Genomic DNA, 18823 nt, shown 5'->3' on the forward strand with positions numbered 1-18823 from the left:
CCAGATGATTCTATTTGTGGAGAGGTTGAGAACCGTGGTTGGAAGTACTTAACATTAAAAGAGTTGTGTGGGGAATTCCCGTCGTGGTTCAGCTGAAAAGAATCTGACTAGTATCCATGAAGACGCAGGTTTGATCCCTAGCCTTGTTTAGTGGGTTAAGGATCCAGCGTTGCTGTGAGCTGTGGGGTGGTCCCTGAGGCAGCTTGGATCTGGTGTTGCTGTGGCTGTGGCATAGGCCGGCAGCTGTAGCTCCAATTCAACCCCTGGGAATCTCCGTATGTTGTGGGTGCGGCCCTAAAAAGCAGAAAGAAAAAAAAAAAAAAAAAAGGTTGCATGGACCCTTAAGGCTGACATCGTGGAAGACCATTAGGGCAGTGGGTCTCAAAGTACGGTTCCTGGACGGGCAGCAGCATCTCCAGGGAACTTGTTGGAAATGCATAATATCTGCTACATCTCACACTGCAGAATAAGAAACTCTTGAGTCGGGAGCCTAGCAATCTGACAGCTTTCCAGGAGATTCTAAGGCTCCTCATGTTTAGGAAACACGTTCTGGGGGCTGAAAGTTTACCAGGCCTAGAGGTCCGGCTGTTCAGACATGGCCCTGTTCTTTTTGTTCTTAAACTTGTGTGCTGTGCTCGATGGGCCATTTAATTTTTATTTTTGAGGATTTTTTTTTAAACGATTCGCTCCTTCGGGCTAACTTTAGAACGTCATCGGACATAGGATACCAACGCCACCCCACCCCCCACCCCATTCTCCATCGCCTTTATGTCAACGTCACAACCCCGCCCCTCAATACGTCATAGTAGCGGAGCAGTCCGGGAGGACAACCCGCGAAAGTCCACGGCGCACTCTGAGCCGGAATGGGCGACTGGAAAGGCTACATTAGTGCAGTGCTGCGGGACCAGCGCATCGACGACGTGGCCATCGTGGGCCACTCGGACAATCGCTGCGTGTGGGCATCGCGGCCCGGGGGCCTGCTGGCAGCCATCTCACCGCAGGAGGTGGGTGTGCTCATAGGGCCAGATCGGCGCACCTTCCTGCAGGCGGGCCTGAGCGTAGCGGGCCGCCGATGCTGCGTCATCCGCGACCACCTGCTGGCTGAGGGCGACTGCGTGCTGGACGCACGCACCAAAGGGTTGGACGGGCGCGCGGTCTGCGTGGGCCACACGCCGCGCGCGCTCCTAGTGCTTATGGGCCGGCGTGGCGTGCACGGAGGCATTCTCAACAAGACCATGCACGAGCTGATCCATGGGCTGCGCTCTCAGGGCACCTAGCAAGACTGCCAACCAGCCCCCAAATAAAGTCTGATCTGGGCGTGGCAGACCAGTCCTCCGATTGCGAGCGAGTGGCGGGGTGGGCGTGGGGTTGCAGATGAGGAAACCAGTTTATCAGAAGATCCTTGTAGAAGGATTACCTGGTGAAGTTGGAAGTTCACTCTTCCCAGTCTCCTGAGCCCTACACCAGGCCCTGCCACGAGTGCCCTGCCCCTGGCCTAACTCCTTAGGCCAGAGTCCAAGGGCCTTGGCACCTTCCCGGGGTACTAGGGACACCCAAGCTGAGGAAGGGGCGGCCTTCTCAAATCCTCTAGTTCAGTCTTGGGCATCCTTTCTTACAAAATTTTACACAAGTCTGTGCAGGACGAACCGTGAAGGAAGTCCCCACACACACACACACACCACTGCCCAGGCTGGAGGCCCTCATACTTCTCACCCTCTCCAGGTGACTAGAGGAAGAACTAGCAAGAGTTATGAGTGGGTGGCAGAGTGGGCCTAGTAGCTTGGAGAGCAGCTTTGGGGCTCCAAAGCCCTTGCATCTCTCCCCACATAATTCAAAGGGGCTGGAGGTGGGGAAGAGGGAGGCACACACTCCAGAACATCAGAGCTGAATCTGGGGCCCTACAGCCTTCCTGCTCCCTTGGGGGCCAAAGGCTCCAGAGATGTCCCTAGACAAGAGGGAGGAAGTTTAGCACCCCCTAGTCCTTGACCCTCCCCCTGCAGGCCTCAGCTCAGGGGGCTCTATAAAGGAGGAGGAGGAATTGGAAAACTTGAGTGGGTTTAAATGAGGCCTGGTTTATTGCCCAAAGGTAGAGGATCAAGGTGGGAGCGTGAGTAGCTGGTCTCTGCTCCACCGAGACCCAGAGCATGGCCTCTCTTGCCCATCTCCACCTCCCTGTCCCTTCCCCCAGTGGCCCTGACAAGCCCTCACCTGTCACTTGTTTTCTGGAGAACTGATTTTATCCCAGAAGGAGGCAGAGAGACAATGATGTGGGTGAGTGCAAAGGCAGATAGAGACTGGAGGAGGGCAGCTAGGTGGGGTTGAGGAATGGAGATGCAGAGAGCCTTCCTTATGCTTGGCCCTGTTGGGGGCTTCCTGGGAGTTTGAATTGTGGACTGGACTCATTAGGCAGGGCCAGGACGATTGCTGGGATGAGCTTACAGGCTGGCTCCTCCAGGACGTGGCAGACTATCTTTGGAAGGGGAGATAGTGCTGCTGAACCCCAAACCATTATCTCTCCTTCCCCCAGATGGAAATCAAAGACTTCTTTTTTTTTTTTTTTTTTTTTTGGTCTTTTTGTCTTTTTTGTTGTTGTTGTTGTTGCTATTTCTTTGGGCCGCTCCCACGGCATATGGAGGTTCCCAGGCTAGGGGTCGAATCGGAGCTGTAGCCACCGGCCTACGCCAGAGCCACAGCAACGCGGGATCCGAGCCGCGTCTGCAACCTACACCACAGCTCATGGCAACGCCGGATCGTTAACCCACTGAGCAAGGGCAGGGACCGAACCCGCAACCTCATGGTTCCTAGTCGGATTCGTTAACCACTGCGCCACGACGGGAACTCCTGGAAATCAAAGACTTCTAAGTGCACAGTGAGAGTTTGTGAGGGGGGCGTATTTTGGCCGAACCCAACAAATGTGGAAGTTCCTTAGGCCAGGGATCAAACTGGAGCCTCAGCAGTGACAACAGAATCCTTAACTACTAGGCCACCAGGGAACTCCCTCTTTTAGTTTTTTTTTTTTTTTTTTTTTTTTAATCAGGGAAGGGGAAGGGGGTTGTAGCAGTGATGCAGAAAACCTGGGGTAAAGGTGAGGAAAATAGCTTAATAGAGGAAGGAAGCTGGCAGGGAGGGGGTGAGAATTTAGGCAGTGACTCAGGCACCCATATCTATGCATGAGCAAACAGGTGCTGGTCACATCCTCAGACTCATGCTTACTCCCACCCAGCCCAGTCAGAGTTGTGCGTACACAGGACACAAGCGCAGGCCTCCAAATGCATGTGCAAAGTACTCAAAATCATACCCAGGTACCCTGCAGCTAGCACACAGCAGCCCCTCTGGGGGTGCATATGGGCAGGCTGACACACAGGCTCACCCCAACATGCCCACATGTACACGCGCACTGACTCTCAGTCACACAAGCCCAAACCTCCCAGGACCTGCACAAGGACAGGCACATGCCCAGAGCTCACAGACACACCCTGCTGCCCTTCCACCCAGGGCACCAGGCACAGGCCCTTCCCAGTCTGGGCTAGAGCCTAGAGACGGGTGGCATTGAGATGAGCAGGCATTGCGAGGCGAGGGGAGGGTGTGGCAGGGGGCAGCTCCTCCAGGAAGACTCTGGTAGGCAATGGGGGTGAGCGGGGCTCGGGCCTGGCACAGCACAAGGTGGCACGGGCGATGAGGCGGTCCAGGGGCTGCAGGGAGTGCATCCACCGAGGCAGGAAGTCCCAAGTCTGTAGCCACTTGGGCAGGTGCCCTGGGCTGCGGCTCTGCAGCATGTTGACAAGTACCACAAAGGCCAGCAGGGCTCCGAAGGGTGCGCCCACACCTACCATGGCCTGCCAGCCTGCCATGGAGATGCCAAACACCAGCGAGGGCAGCAGCAGGAAGCACAGGAGGAGATAGAGGACGGCGAACCAGCGGTATTTGGCGGTACGTTTCCCCAGCGCCTTGGCCATGCGGATGGGCAGGCGCATGCAGGGCACTGGGTACCACAGCAGGATGCCCGAGATGTTGAAGAAGAAATGGCAGAGGGCGATCTACAGGGAAGAGGGCAGAGGAGCTGAGGTGAGCACCAGGCTCTGTTTCTGAGTCAGGATCGAAAACAGGGGCCTCACCTAGTGTAGGTGCAGAAAGTCAGCACTTGGGGGCTGGCCTGGCCCCAGTAAAATATTGAAACATTTCTAGACTAGTAGATAAAAAACCGCTGCCCTGAACTCTCCACATTTCCCCAGTGACCCCTCTCAGGAATTCCCTAGCAGATCCTGCCCAGATCCAGCAGCTGAAAGAGTCATACTGGTTTCTGGTTCAGAAGCTCCGACTCCCTGAGTGGTCAGTGCCCTGGCTTATCAGATATTCCTTTGCTCCTAGAACAGCAACCCGTTTGCTGTCTGCCCCCAATTCTTTTTCTTTTTTGGCAGTCCCATGGCATATGGAGTTCCCAGGCAGGATCAAATCTGAGCCGCAGCTGCGACCTACACTGAAGTTGCAGCAACACTGGATCCTTTAATCCACTGAGCCGGGCCTGCATCCTGGTGCTGCAGAGATGCTGCCGATCCTGTTGCACCACAGCGGGAACTCCTGCCCCCCAATTTTTGATCCCCCCAAACTGGGTGCCCTCTTACAGCACCCCTTCCTCAGAGTGCAAATCCCACTGGCTCTTGTTCATCCATTGGCATGATTTTCAGTAATGTCTCCTCGTTAGACACTAGGGTTTTGAGGGGGCACTAGGTATACTTTGCCCATGGTTTCTAAGATCTGGCCTATCAGGTGGCTCCTAGTAGGGAGTCAAAAACTGATACCCATTGTCCTATGCTAGATCAGGTTCCAGGTGCCCGTCCCAGCCCTGTCCTGTCTCTGGCAGGGTTCCTCTCCCAGTCGCACCTGGAAAGCACTGGACAGCTTCTCCCGGGGGCTGGCCAGTGCCGCCAGGATGGCTGTGGTGGTGGTGCCGATGTTGGAGCCCAGTGTGAGCGGGTAGGCGCGTTCGATGCTGATTACACCTAGGCCTGGGGGCAGAGGGGAGGATTTGGTCTCTCCAGCTCCCTCCTCCTGCCTTCTCCCTGCCAGCTCTGCTCCGCCCACCCCACGCGACGCTGCCTCCTTAACTTGGGGACTCACCAATGAGTGGGGTGATGGCCGAGGTGAACACAGAACTGCTCTGGACGACGAAAGTCATGCCGGCGCCCACCACCATGGCAAAGTAGCCTGTGGCCCAGGTGAAGGGGGCAGGGAAGTCTGTGAGGAAAACCATCCCAGGAGCGTCAGTGGGTCCTTGGGGAGGAGGTATTAGATGCCAGCTTCCAAATGGGAGCTTGTCAGTCCCCTGCTGAGCTGTGGTGGCTTCTCCTGGTTCTCTTTGATCTTGGATTAAAAGCCTGTCTCACCTGGTCCTATCGCCGGATTGCTGAGGCTGTTCCCTCTGCCCAGGACATCCTTCTCCTAAGTATATTTGTCCTCACGACTCAGCCTGAGTATTGCTGCTGTTAGAAAGCACTCCCTGACCCCAGCTTTGCTTTTGCCTCCTCTGACCTCCCACAGACCCATGGATGCCCCCATTCCAGCTTTTGTCACAAGGCCTGTCCCAAGAGCTCAAAATGAGGCTTAAAATGAAAGTCAGATGGGGGTCACCCCCCTGCCTGAACCCCCAGGCCCCCCCATTACCCTGGCTAAAGTCTGAGTTCTGAGCACAGCCTGCAGGGCCCTGACCTGCTCCATCCCTGTTAGCTCGCTGACCTCGCCCTGAGTTGCTCACAGAGCTCCTGCCGCACTGCTGGCCACCTTTCTGTGCCACAAGCCTGCTCAGCTGAGTCCTGCCTCTGAGCCTTTGCAAGTACTGTTCCCTCCACCTGAAAAGCTTTTCAGCCACCCGACTGCCTGCATTTAGGTCTCTGCTCAAATGTCACCTCTGCACAGAGGCCACTGACCACCCATCGAAAGCAGCCGCTTCCATACTCTATTTGCCACTTTTGCTTTCTCCTTAGTAGTTACTGCTCTCTTTATCTGAATTTATCCCCCCTCAACCTTTTTTTTATTGCCCATCTCCTCCTCTGGGCTGTGAACCCCCTGAGGGCAGCAGCCATCTCTGTGTGGCTCACTTCTGTATCCCCTGGCACCACACCATGCTTGGCACACGGTAGGGGCTTAATAACTATTAGTTAATTGGATCAAACACTGGCCTCTGAGAATCTCCTTAGAACCACCTGCTAGAATAGAACCACAGCTGGACATGGCCACAGGTCCCCAGCTGTAAGCCTTAGGAGCCTCAGAAATGACTGGGCCCAGGAGTTCCCATTGTGGCACAGTGGAAATGAACCCAACTAGTATCTATGAGGATGTGGGTTCCATCCCTGGCTTCACTCAGTGCGTCAAGGATCTGGTGTTGCTATGGCTGTAGTGTAGACTGGCAGCTGCAGCTCAGATTTGACACCTAGCCTGGGAACCTCCATATGCCTCAGGTGCAACCCTAAAAAGACAAAGAAATCACTGGAGAACATCTTTGTTCACATGGAGAAACTGAGCCTCAGAGATGGTAGGGCTTTACCCACAGATTGCACAGCAAATCAATGGCAGGACTTAGCAAGATCCAGAAGGGCCTCTCCTGGGGCCTACCCACCCACTGCTTGGGGCTCACCGGTGTTGATAACCTTCTGAATGACCTTGGCCACCTGGCCCTTGAGCAGAGAGTTGAGCATCTTGACGAGGAGGATGAGGCAGGTGCAGAGGAGTACCAGGGAGCCAGCCAGCAGGATGAGCCCCACGGCCAGGTCAGGCAGCCCTGTGTCCACGAAGATGTGGTTGCCTGTGGATGGGTGGAGGTGGCTGTCAAGCTGTCGAGAGCTGACCTTCCCTCTGGCAACCAATCCCCCACCCTTGCCACCCTCTTGGTCTCAGAGCCAAAGACCCCACCTCAGGCTCCTTCAACCTCTACAGCAGAGCCTGACCCAGGCCCAGGAGCTGGGCTGGTTGGCATCTGTCCTTCTGGGGCTGGAAGCAGCAGTGGCCAGGCGGGAGATGGCCCTGCCTCTGCCAGGCTCTGCCCTGCCATGCTGGACATCTCCCATGCTGTAGGCACTCACATTTCTCCATGGTAGCATTTCCGAGCATCCAGCTGGTGTTGGCCTGTGCCCTGGGCACGGGGGTGGGAGCCTAGATTAAGAGGAGAGTGACAAAGAATTCAGGAAAATGCAGCCTGGGGTTGGGGCTAAGATGGGGGTAAGGGAGAGATGGGGGTGGAGGAGATACGGGTGATCCTCTCTGTTTTTGGCCATGCCAATGGCATACAGAAGTTCCCTGGTCAGGGATTGAACCTGCCCCATAGCAGTGACTCAAGCCACAGCAGTGACAATGCCAGATCCTTAACCCACTGAGCCACCAGGGAACTCCCGGGTGACCCTCTTGACTACATGCCCTTGGATGGTTTACCTGTCCTCTCCAAGTCTCTTTCCTCCACTGAAGAAATGGGGGTGAAAATATCTGCCACAGGAGAATTTGGCTTTAGTCGATGCTTAGAATATTCTCCCCCGGAGTTCCCGTCATGGCTCAGTAGTTAACGAATCTGACTAGGAACCATGATGTTGCGGGTTTGATCCCTGGCCTTGCTCAGTGGGTTAGGGATCCAGCGTTGCTGTGAGCTATGGTGTAGGTTGCAGACACGGCTCGGATCCCGAGTTGCTGTGGCTCTGGTGTAGGCTGGTGGCTACATCTCAGATTTGACCCCTAGCCTGGGAACCTCCATATGCCGCGGGAGCGGCCCAAGAAATAGCTAAGACAAAAAGACCAAAAAAAAAAAAAAAAAGAATAGAATATTCTCCCCCATCAACCCACTGATCTGGCTCTCCCTGGGCCTGCAGGGGCCTCTTAATCAGGTGGCTTCTTGTGCATGTTTTCTTTCATCCTTCCTTGGCATGGGATGCTGTTGACCATGGCCTGCTTCTTCTGAACACTCTCCCTATCTTTATTACAATCCCTGCCTTGGTGATCCCCTCACCCCCTTTAGCATCCTTGGCCCATCCTCTCCCCTGAGGCACCTAACCTAAGTTTCACTTTCCTCTCTTCAGTTCCTTATCTAGAGGGGATGGGGCCGAGGGCCCAAGCCCCACATCTCTTCCCTCCTCCCCCTACTGTCAGTAAAGACGTGGGGATTCCTGGGGAGGCCCCTTAATTCAGAGGGTGTGGGGCTCAGGCTGTGTGTGGAGGTGGTGGGGAGTGTGCAGGGCCTAGAGTGGCAGCAGCTACTCAGCACCAGGCCAGGGATGCAGCCCAGCATGGCTGAAGGGCCCAGTGCTGCAAGAGAAACCACAACCCTGAAGGTTTGGATAAAATCTCCCAATTGTAAATGTTGGCAACCACGACATACTTTACAAGTCCGTGAAGGCCAGTCTGGCCTGGGGACCACTCATGTGTAGCCTTCTTGGCTTAAGGAGTTGTGGGGGTTTTATTTGTTTGTTTGTCTTTTTAGGGGTGGACTCACAGCATATGAAGTTCGCAGGCTAGGGGGTGAATCGGAGCTGTACCCACCGGCCTACACCACAGCTCATGGCAATGCCAGATCCTTAACCCTCTGAGCGAGGCCAAGGACTGAACCTGCATCCTCATGGATATTAGTCAGATTCGTTTCCACTAAGCCACAACAGGAACTCTAAGGAGTCATTTTTAAAAATGCAATTTGGGGAGTTGCTTCTGTGGTGCAATGGGACAGCCAGCTTCTTGGGAGCACTGGGATGCAGGTTTGATCCCTGGCCCAGCACAGTGGGTTAAGGATCTGGCGTTGCTGCAGCTCTGGCTTAGGTTGAGACTTCAGCTTGGATTTGATCCCTGGCCTGGGAGCTCCATATGCTGTGGGGCAGCCAAAAACTGAAGAAAAAAAAATTAAATTTAAAAATAACTAAAAATACAAACTGGGGTTCCTTACTATTCTCCCAGGGTCCCGCCAGGATCCCAGCAGTGGAAGGAGAAAGCAGGCTGGGCTTTTTGGGGAGAAAGCATCTCACAAAGGAGGAATTAAGCCCTAGAAAGGGGCAGTTGCTCCTCAGGTCCCAGACAAAATGCGAGAGCCACAGCTTCTCTGAGTTACCACACTCTGCCTCCTCTGGGAGCTGATGTGGGCCCTGGTCCCATTCCCCTGGGAAGTCTGCAGCCCACAGCCCTCTGACCTCCCTGTGTGCTGAGGGCAGGGGCTCAGGTGGGTACTGCACTTGGATTTATAGCTCCTTTACATTTTATTCATTTTGTAGTTCCCTTGTGACTCAGTGGGTTAAGGATCAGGCCTTGTCACCACTGTGGTTCTGGTTTTCTGTTTTTGTCTATTTTTTTAGATCCGAACTGTGGCATATGGCGGTTCCCAGCCTAGGGGTCAAATTGGAGCTGTAGCTACTAGCCTACCCCACAGCCACAGCAACTCCAGATCCAAGCTGCGTCTGTGACCTACACCATGGCTCAGAGCAACATCGGATCCTTAGCTCACTGAGCAAGGCCAAGGATCGAACCTCTGCCCTCAAGCATACTAGTCAGATCCATTTCCACTGAGCCACGACAGGAACTCCTGTGGCTTGGATTTGATTCCTGGCCTGGGAACTTCTACATGCTGTGGGTGCGGCCAAAACAAACAAAAAGAAGTAATTTATGTTATTTAAAAAATAGATAATAGAGATAAGAACTATTTATGGTGCCTGCTGATACTGGGGTTTGTTTCAGTGGCATGTACTCCCTTGAGCAGGGCAGCGTGCTGATCCGTGCACCCAGGTGGCCATACAGGGCTTTGGGGTGCCCTCAAGCCTGGGCTAGAATTGCAGGTTGAGACACCAGGGGAAAATAGCCTCTGATGGGCTTGATTGGAAAAGACGAGTGGGAAAATGATAACTGGGGGAGAGCCAGGTGTTTGCTATAGGGCAGATCTGAGATCAAAACTTGCTGCTTATCCCTCTACTTTGGATAGGTCATGCCACCTGGCTGAGCCTGTTTTATCCAAAGAAGGATATAAAAAGAGCTACTAACAAAGGTTACAGGAAGGAGTTCACGTTGTGACTCAGTGGGTTAAGAATTCTACCGGTATCCATGAGGATGCGGGTTTGATCCCTGGCCTCACTCAGTGGATTAAGGATCCAGAAGTGCCTAAAGAAACAATGCAGATCCTGTGTTGTTGAGGCTGTAGAGTAGGCCAGCAGCTGCAGCTCTGATTTGACCCCCTAGCCTGGGAACTTCCATATGCTGCAGGTGTGGCCCTAAAAAAAGAAAAAAAAAAAAAAAAAAAAGCAAGAGAGAGGAAAAAAACAGAGTTTATAGGAGAAAATATGTGTGAGGCACTCACCACAGGGCTTAGATCGTGACAAGCCTTCAGTAAATTGTCCCTCAAATAAGGATTAGACCCCTTCCCTCCTTGGGCCCCTCTAGCATCATGTGGTAGCATCACACGGAGTGTGTGTATAGCTGGCTTCCTAGGTCAGGATCAATGGCTCTTGCAGCCATGCTTGAAGCTCCTGGTCCTGCCCTGGGGTGGGGAGCTTGGTGGAGATAAACTGCCCTGAGCTGGGCCCAGGGGGTGTCTTGAGGGAGGGGTTTGTGGCACCTGGTGAGGCTGGAGGAGGAGGAGAGGAGCTCCACTGGGCTGGCAGTGACAGGGCATGGCAAGGCTGAGGGCTAGAACTTTTGGGTTGTGGAACCTTGACCTTCCTTCTGGGCTTGTGGGGCCCTGGATGAGCTCACAGTGGGGACTCTAGAGACCCTAAAGTGCAAGGGAGGGGGATGTAGAAACAGTGGAGGGGCAGGGAGGAGGCCAACTGTGTTGCCAGGGTGGGTGGACAGGATGGAGGGGAGGGAGTAGGCCCTGGAGCTTCCCTACCAGGCAGAGGGAGAAGGTAGGAGCTCTAGCCTAGATAAAGAGCTGGCAGGCCCAGGGTCTGGGGCACACCCTCAGGATGTGCCCATCCCTCCTGAGCCTGGGGGTAGGTGGGGGCATGTGGAGGAGGTGGTGAACTCTGTTGGAAGAGCAGACTTAAGGGGCCTCAGTCAGCCCTGGGCTCAAACTCCAGCTGAGCCCCTCCAGCTGCGTGACACGGGACCAAACATGTAACCTATCTGGACCTCAATTTCCTCTTCTGCACTATGAGGGCCATAAGGCTGCCTGCTTCTCTCCAGGGCCTAGTTGTGAGGAATCTGGGAAGAGAGAGTTTGGGATTTATGTGCCTGTAGAGACAACCCAAATTAAGGAGGCACTTCTGGGAACTGAAGATGATGATTAAGCTCACAGAGGAATGTGGGCCCCAAGAATCCTTCTCCGGGAGAACGGGCAGGATATGGGCATGCTCAGCAGTCTTCCCCTCCAGAAGGGGTGTTCTCTGGTCTTTTGTTTTTCTGGGAGCAGAGAACAAGCACCATGCTAGCAGCGCCATCTGCTGGTGAAGAGGAGAACTTTTTACAGCCACACCTACCACCCCTGGAGAGTCTGTCTCCAAGTGGCTGTGGTCACCTGGTGGCAGTCACACCTGATATGGGAAATGGACACATCAGAGATGGAGACTCAGGAGTGTGGGCTCCAGATGCCACCAGAATTTTTGTCCTACCTTAATTAGTATAGACTTGGACAAGCCTACCTAAGCCTCTGTTTCCTCATCTGTAAAATGGGGTGATAGTCCTCAAAAGAAGGTTGTTTAGGAGTTCCCTGGTATCCTAGTGGGGTAAGGATCCAGCGTTGCCACTGCTGTGGCCAAGGTTCAATCCCTGGCCCAGGAAACAGGTTGTTTAAAACTGGCAGGTGGGATCTGCCTTCTCAGCGCAGTTGGCATCGCATGAGTCTCATCAGCCAGGTAGGTGGAGTTGACAATTCACAGGGTGACCACACAAAAAGGTAATTCCCAGGACAGTGTCAGGACCCCAGAGCATCAGGAATTGTTGGAGCACTAACACCATCTCTGGTTTTTCTTTCACCATCTGGAAAACTTCAGCTTCCCAATCACATAAGTGCCCCGGACTCTGGTTTGGGTGAAGTTGGGCCCAGCTTGGTGAAGGCTGGAGGCAAGGAGAGCAGGTTGGAAGGGGCCAGAGGGAGACTCAGTGGCCAAAGAAAATTCGAGTCTTCAGTGCCGGAGGAGATGCCAATGCATGTGGCTGCATGAGCCACTTTTCCAGGGGGATTGTCCCAGAGAGAGGGCCAGGGCAGGGAGCTCATATCCCACCCTCAGCTCCTCTCCAAGCCAAGGAAATCCAATCTGGAGCCTGCTCTCGAGGAAAGGTTTCCTGGGAGAGCTGGGATGAAAAACCAGTGCTCAGGCAAGTGGTAGCAGTGGAGAAACAGCCCTGGCCAGGCGGGTTATTTCTGGTCACTGGGCCTCAGGTTCCTCCCATGGAAGGTGGGAGCCCCGCGTCCATCTCACTGGCATCACTGAGGATTCCATCTGGTGAGAGCCACAGCTATTTGCTGGTGCTTCCTGTGGGGGGAGGCGGCCTGAATGCAGCTGCAGGTGGGCAGCAGGGGTTTCGTAGGAAACGAGGATCCCCATGGCCCAGGAGCTCCCTCCACAACTTGCTTTCTGTGAAGATGAAAGCGCGTCACTTTGCTCTTTCAGGTTTTGCTCTGAAACAGCATTCTGCTGATTCAGAGAGCTCGGGGGGAGCCCAGAGAGCTCATGAGAAGGGGGAGCTGTGTTAGAGGGGTCACAGAGACAGCATGAAAGCTGCCTGCATGGGCTTTTTGATGTCCCACTGCCTTGAACGCTCAGAAGGACTGAGCTGGAGCCATGTGCCACTGAGATGCAAAGGAACCTCGCAGGGCTGGATGAAATGATGCTCTCTGTTCACACTGGGCTAAAGTCCCAGAACATCAAGTAGAAAAGTGGAGAGGCTCTACTGTGCCCTGGGCTTCTGGTTTCCTGGTCTCTCCTTCAAATTGAGTTACTTCTCAAACATCATAATCAAGGGGAAGCCAATACTGTGGATTGTGGTTTGGATGAAGCATTTTCCTTTTTTATGGCTGAGTGAGAAAGTGAGTTAATGGCTGGCTTCCTTGTTAGCCTAGCATAAAGGCCAGTCCATGAGTGTCCAACTGATCCAAATGGAGCCTCATTCCGGGTGGTAGAAGTCAGGGAGCAGCAGGAAGAGTGCAGCAGGACAAGGAGACATAGGTCTGTGATGCCTCCGGGTGAAGGAGCCCATTGTCACTGCAAGTGGCTGCTGTGTCTCCATGGCCCACTTGTCTTTCTGGGCCAGTTTCCATCTGGTCCTACTTTCCCAGGCATCTTTATAGCATTCTCCCCCCCGCCCCCGATTACCTGAGCCTCCAAACACGGCAGAGCTGAGCCACTGACCCCCCTGGAACCCAGGGGAAGAGAGAGCCCTAGACTGCAAAGCCTGTGCTCGGGGCCCTGAGGCAGTAGAACAAGTCCCGGAGAGTTTCTTAGCCCCTTGGAGCCTATTTCTCTACCTGTGAGACCAGAGAGTTTGTTCTTAAAATTCAATGTGGAACAGCCCTGATTTAATGGGTCTAGGGAAGGGCCAGATACTCTGCATCTCTAATAGGTTCCCAAGTGGTACCTGTGCCACTGGCCCACACTTTGAGAACCGATCTTTGGGCTAACTCGATGACATGTCAAATCTCATTGATCGGCAATGGCTGCCTGAAGCCAGTGTGAGTCTGGGAGGAGTAACAGTGTAACTGCTTTTTCTTCTTTTTTTTCTGGCCACACCCACAGCATGTACAAGTTCCCAGGCCAGAACCTGAACCTCTGCCACAGCAGTGATCCCAGTTGCTACAGTGACAATGCCTGATCCTTTAACCCTCTGCACCACGAGGGAACTCCGCCTGCCTTTTTTTTTTTTTTTTTTTTTTTTTCCCTTTTTAGGGCTGTACCTGCAGCATATGGAAGTTCCCAGGCTAAGGGTTGAATCGGAGCTATAGCTTACTGGCCTACACCACAGCCACAGCAATGCCAGATCCGAGCCATGTCTGCCACCTACACCACAGCTCACGCAACGCCTCAGTTCTTAACCAACTGAGCGAGGCCAGGGATTGAGCCCGCATCCTCATGGATCCTAGTTGAGTTTGTTAACCCCTGAGCCATGAAGGGAATTCCTGCCTGCCTTTTGTCCATGGAAAAATTTCAATCAAAGAATACACTTAATCAGAGAAGTGAGAAAATGCAGAAAAGAGTCAAACAATACAAAATAATAGTTTAGCCATTAAACAAAGTCAAGGACCTTTAGTTCCTCCTCAAGGGCTAAGGTAATATTCTGAGCCATGTCCTTTGAGTTGTTTTGCAGACACTGAATCCCCACCAAGGGGAAGAAATTAACTGTGTCCTGCCCACAAGCACGTAGATCCCAGACAGGTTGGAACCAGAAGTTTGATGTTGCTTCCTGATTACCTCACCACCAACCGGTCAGAAGACTGTCCATGAGCTGATCACACATTCAACAATACCTCTCCCTTCCTCTGTCTTTAAAACCCTTTCCTTGAAAGGCTTCAGGGATTTCAGGCCTTTAAAGCACTACCTGCCCAGGACTCCTTGCTTGGTGCCCTGCAGAAGTTGCTCTACTTTCATTCATCAAAACCCGGTGTCATTAGTTTGGCTTTACTGCACATGGGCGAGCAGACCCAAGTTTGGTTCGGTAATAGCAGCATCTGCCATAGGCACAGTGTACTGCAAAAGTGCCCCGTATTTGTCCTCCCCAGGTGAAGTGATCCCCAAGATCTATATAAAGCTTTTGAACAGATGGTGATGTCAGCAGTCAGCTGTGTGAAGAGGGAGTTTTCTCACTGAGGCCAGACTCACCTGCATGGAGTCCGGATGGCACCAGATCCTGATCAGGCTGTGATTTCTCAGGGACTCGTCCCCCGTGGCAATGCTGGTAATCACAGACTTGTCCAGCTGTGGGCAAGATGTTGGTAGAGGGAGTGAGGGTGAGGTTCCCCAGTCCCTCAGCCCCCGCCCAATGCCAGTCCTGCCTTCACCTGGATGATGAGCTTAGTGAAAGGCTCCGTGATGATCTTGAGCAGGTCAGGGGTGTCACGGCCACCACGGATGTTGAAGGAGGCTACCACAAGTCGAGTGACGTAGTGCAGGTACCCGGTGGCAGCTTCCAGGGGCAGCAGGACCACAACTGAGAGCCAGTTAAAACAGTCGTGCACGGTGGCCCCCGCGAAGGCCCTGGGCAGGGAGGCCGTGTTGCAGGATAGGCTCAGAGCCAGGATGTGCTCAGCCTGGGGGCTCCTGGCCTGTGGGACCACCCTCCTCCTACAAGGACAGGCCCCTCACCGCTCTACCCTCTTACCGCCGGAAGTCAGTCCTGTCCCCCGCCTGCATCAGGGCCACGATGGTGTTGGTGACCGAGGTGCCGATGTTGGAGCCCATGATGATGGGGATGGCAGAGCTCACCTCCAGCACTGATAGAAGAGCGTGCCTCCTAGCTAACTGTTCAGGGACTACCCACCTCCTGCCCCACCCCTCCTGCCAGAACCCCTACCCACATCCAGGCCCATGACTCTGCCCAGCCTTGGCCTCTGCGGCTGTGTGTTTATGTGTGTGCATGCTTGTGAGCCAGTATACATACACTGCACCTGCATATGTGTAAACGTGTGCGTGGGTATGTGTCCACGAGGGCATGGGTCGTATATGCAAATAATATGCAAATGTGCTTGTGTGTGCTCATGTGTCAGCTTAGCTAGTGCCCAGTAATTCAATCCAACACGAATCTAGATGTTGCTGGGAAGGAATTGTGCACATGTGATTTGCCTCAACTGTTGATTGACTTTAGGGAAGGAGATCAACCTCAGTAATCTGGGTGGGCCTCATCCAATAAGACTAAAGGCCTTCAGAGTAAAACTGAGGCTTCCTTAGGCAAGAAAAAGTTCCAGCTGTGCACTGAAACAGCAGTTTCTGCCCAGGAGTCTCAGCTTGCCCTTGCTGACAACCTGCACTACAGATTTTAGACTTGCCCAGCCAGCCTCACAATCAAGTAAGCCAATTTCTTGCAATAAGTCATAGATCTGTATGTGCTTCCTGCAGCTTTGGTTTCTCTGGTTCTGTTCCCCTGATGGATGGAATGAGCTACTGTGTGGTGACATGAAAGTGTGCCCTCCTGAGGCTCTGTTCCTAATCAGCCATTCTTCCCAGCTCCTGGGATATCTCCTCCTGGCTGAGATTCCAGGCCATGCTTTGGAGGATGGAGTGCAAGATGCCAGAGCTGCCCATTGCCCTTTGGCCCCCTGTTCCCACTCCTGCCCTTCCCATCCCAGCCCCCTCCCTCTTTCCCTGGCCCTGGTGGGCCAACTCACAGCCAGAGGAGACCATGCTGACAATGATGGATGTGGAGGTGCTGGAGCTCTGCACCAGCACGGTCACTAGGATCCCCACCACCAGCCCTGCTACTGGGTTGGACAGGATGGCGTTGTCCTTGAAGATGTCGCCAGCCACCTTTCCTGGGGAACATGAGGCAGCATTTTCCGAGACTCTTCAGATCCCTTCCCTGGTCCCCCCACCACCACCCTACCTCCAGCCAGCTGGAAGGCTGAGCTGAGCACGTCCAGGGAGCAGACAAAGAGGTAGAGGAAGGCAAGCATCAGCGGCACCTTGAGGAGCATTGAGCCAGCCTGGCGCAGCTTCTGGGCCAACCCTGGCTCTGGAGACAGGCCAGCAGTGAGCACAGTGGCCAAAGTCTGAGTCAGTGACTGGCGGCCCACCTTCCCCCCTCACCCAGGCCCACCTGGCTTCTGTTCCTCCTCCAGGGCCAGCTTGGAGGGCAGCGGGTCATGGCGCTCCAGAACCTCCCCATAGGAGCAGCCGTGCTCGGTGAGGGCCACAGGGCCCAGGCTGGGGAAGGCATAGGCTGAGGTCCCTGGGATCCTGTGCAGGACTGGGGAGGGAGGCCGGTCACGAACTTCCTGAGGCCCCGTGTCACTTCGGAGGAGGGGGGAGGGGGGGTGGGGGGGAGAGAGGAGGCCTCACCCGGGATGTGGGCGACCAATCAAGGGCAGGCAGGGACTCAGAGTAGGAATAGCACTCACCCTGCGGGCTGGGCACGTAGGCAAAGGTCGCCCCACGCATCATGTGCCCCCCGCGGACTGGGAGCGGGGAGATAGCCGGGCCCCCCAGCCTCTCTCCGTAGGACATCATCCTGGGTACACTCTGTGGGCCCTGCACATCAGGGGGCCCAAACTGAATGACAACTGCTGTGTCACAGAAACACACACACACAGCCATTCCCCCCCACATCCACACACCCATTCACTCATGTGCACAAACACCCATGGTGTGTGATCCCAAATACACACCCAGAAAAGCACACTCAGGTGGTTGTCACACATTTGGGGATTCGTTCATTCAGTCATTCGTTCGTTCATTCATTCATTCAGCAAGTATTTATTTACTCTATCTCAGGCACTGAGCTCAACGCCAGGGTACAGCTGGCTAATACAGATGCAGCTCTGCCCCCATGAAGCTCAGTGTCTAGTGGGGAGACACATGTCAATGAAATAAGCTCTCAGATAGATGGAACATGACAATGGGAACAAGTGTCCTAATGACAGATACAGGTGCCACCAGAGTGCTTCCTGGGGCCAAGAGATTCACCCTCACAAGTGAAGTGCTTTCCCCATCCATTCCCACCCCCAAGCAATAAAAAAATGTTGGTGATCTTTTTGCCATGAATGAGGCTCAGACCAGGACTGGTTTAATTAAGCAGAACCCTCACCCTGTCCCCAAGTCTGGGAAGACCTCGGCTTGCCTTAGGCCCTCCTGAACTGCCCCAGGAGTTCTCTGCTATTGAGGTGGGAGTGCCCCAGTCTGCTTCAGGACCTCCTCCCTCCACCCCAACATTATTCCAAGGGTCCTGGCTATTAGGATTGGGGGCAGGTATGCAGAGCTGAATGCCGGGCCCTGGAAGAGCATGAGTCCTTTTCACTCTGGGGGAGTGAGCCAGGCTTGGATGGGACTAAGATGTGGTAGGGGACAGGGACGGAGGCATGGTGAGGACAGAGGTGAGGGGCTTGTTTCCACCTAAGTGTTGGGGATGGGTTTAGGATGTGGGGACCCTGGACTCACCTTGGTGTTCTGTGTTTCAGCTCCTGTTCAGCTGCTCAGGGAAGCCCTAGGAAGGGCTGGGAGGGACCAGGAGGGAACCTGGGACCCTCCCCTTTATACCCTCGGGTCAAGGGCAAAGTCCCTAGAACCCTAGCTGCTCTCCCTCTGTTCCCCCGATTAACCTAACCCCCTAGATTCCTCCCAGTTAATTGCTAATCGTCTGCTCTGCAAGGGGGAGTCTGTGGTCAGGCTCTCTCCTCCCCCGCACAGATACTCAGCCTGAACCATGATCCAGATTCAGCAAGGAGAGCACTGAGGCATCCCACACCCCCAGGCAGAGACCCTAATATCACTCAGGTGCCTTGTTCCGAGGGTCCCCTGAGATTTCATGGCTCTGGCCCGTTTTCCTTATTCTTGGCCTGACAGTGCTCCCCAGGGAATGGCCCAAACACCCTTGAGCCTTGCCTTCCATCAGGGTGTCTCTGGGTTTGTCTGTGTGACTTGAGTGGCATTTGGAAAAGAGGGAGAATGTGAGGGAGGAAGCAACAGAAGACACACCCAGAGAGGCTATTTGTGCTGAACTGTGGGACGTCCATGACCACAGATCCAGGATGTGAGCCTGGAGAATGTGAAGCCTCTGGCCAGATAGGGCAGGGCCTGGTCTGCACTTTAGAATGGTCTTGGGGTTGGGGGTGGGGTGGCGTGGTATGTGTCAAAGGGAGCAAGTCCAGGGTGGCACAGCAGGTTAAGGATCTGGTGTTGTCACTGTAGTGGCTCAAGTCACTGCTATGGTGAGAATTCCCTGGCCCTGGAAC

General features: G+C 54.1%; 2 protein-coding genes across 8 annotated transcripts; one reads left to right on the forward strand and one right to left on the reverse strand.

Moving 5' to 3' along the window:
- On the forward strand, positions 295 to 1324 carry PFN3 (profilin 3). The gene has a single exon (XM_013992193.2). It carries the CDS (start codon positions 864 to 866, stop codon positions 1275 to 1277), a length of 414 nt encoding a protein of 137 aa, XP_013847647.1. The 5' UTR covers positions 295 to 863; the 3' UTR covers positions 1278 to 1324.
- On the reverse strand, positions 3008 to 18180 carry SLC34A1 (solute carrier family 34 member 1). Of its 7 annotated transcripts, NM_001044623.1 has the most exon segments (13): positions 3034 to 4037; positions 4882 to 5006; positions 5119 to 5235; positions 6632 to 6799; positions 7077 to 7146; positions 14763 to 14858; positions 14942 to 15137; positions 15262 to 15373; positions 16265 to 16408; positions 16480 to 16608; positions 16693 to 16842; positions 16994 to 17123; positions 18030 to 18089. In NM_001044623.1, coding segments are annotated over 12 exon segments (1920 nt in total). In that variant the 5' UTR covers positions 17103 to 17123; positions 18030 to 18089; the 3' UTR covers positions 3034 to 3533.

Source organism: Sus scrofa, chromosome 2 (assembly GCF_000003025.6).
Source record: "Sus scrofa isolate TJ Tabasco breed Duroc chromosome 2, Sscrofa11.1, whole genome shotgun sequence".
NCBI classification, from domain to species: Eukaryota; Metazoa; Chordata; class Mammalia; order Artiodactyla; family Suidae; genus Sus; species Sus scrofa.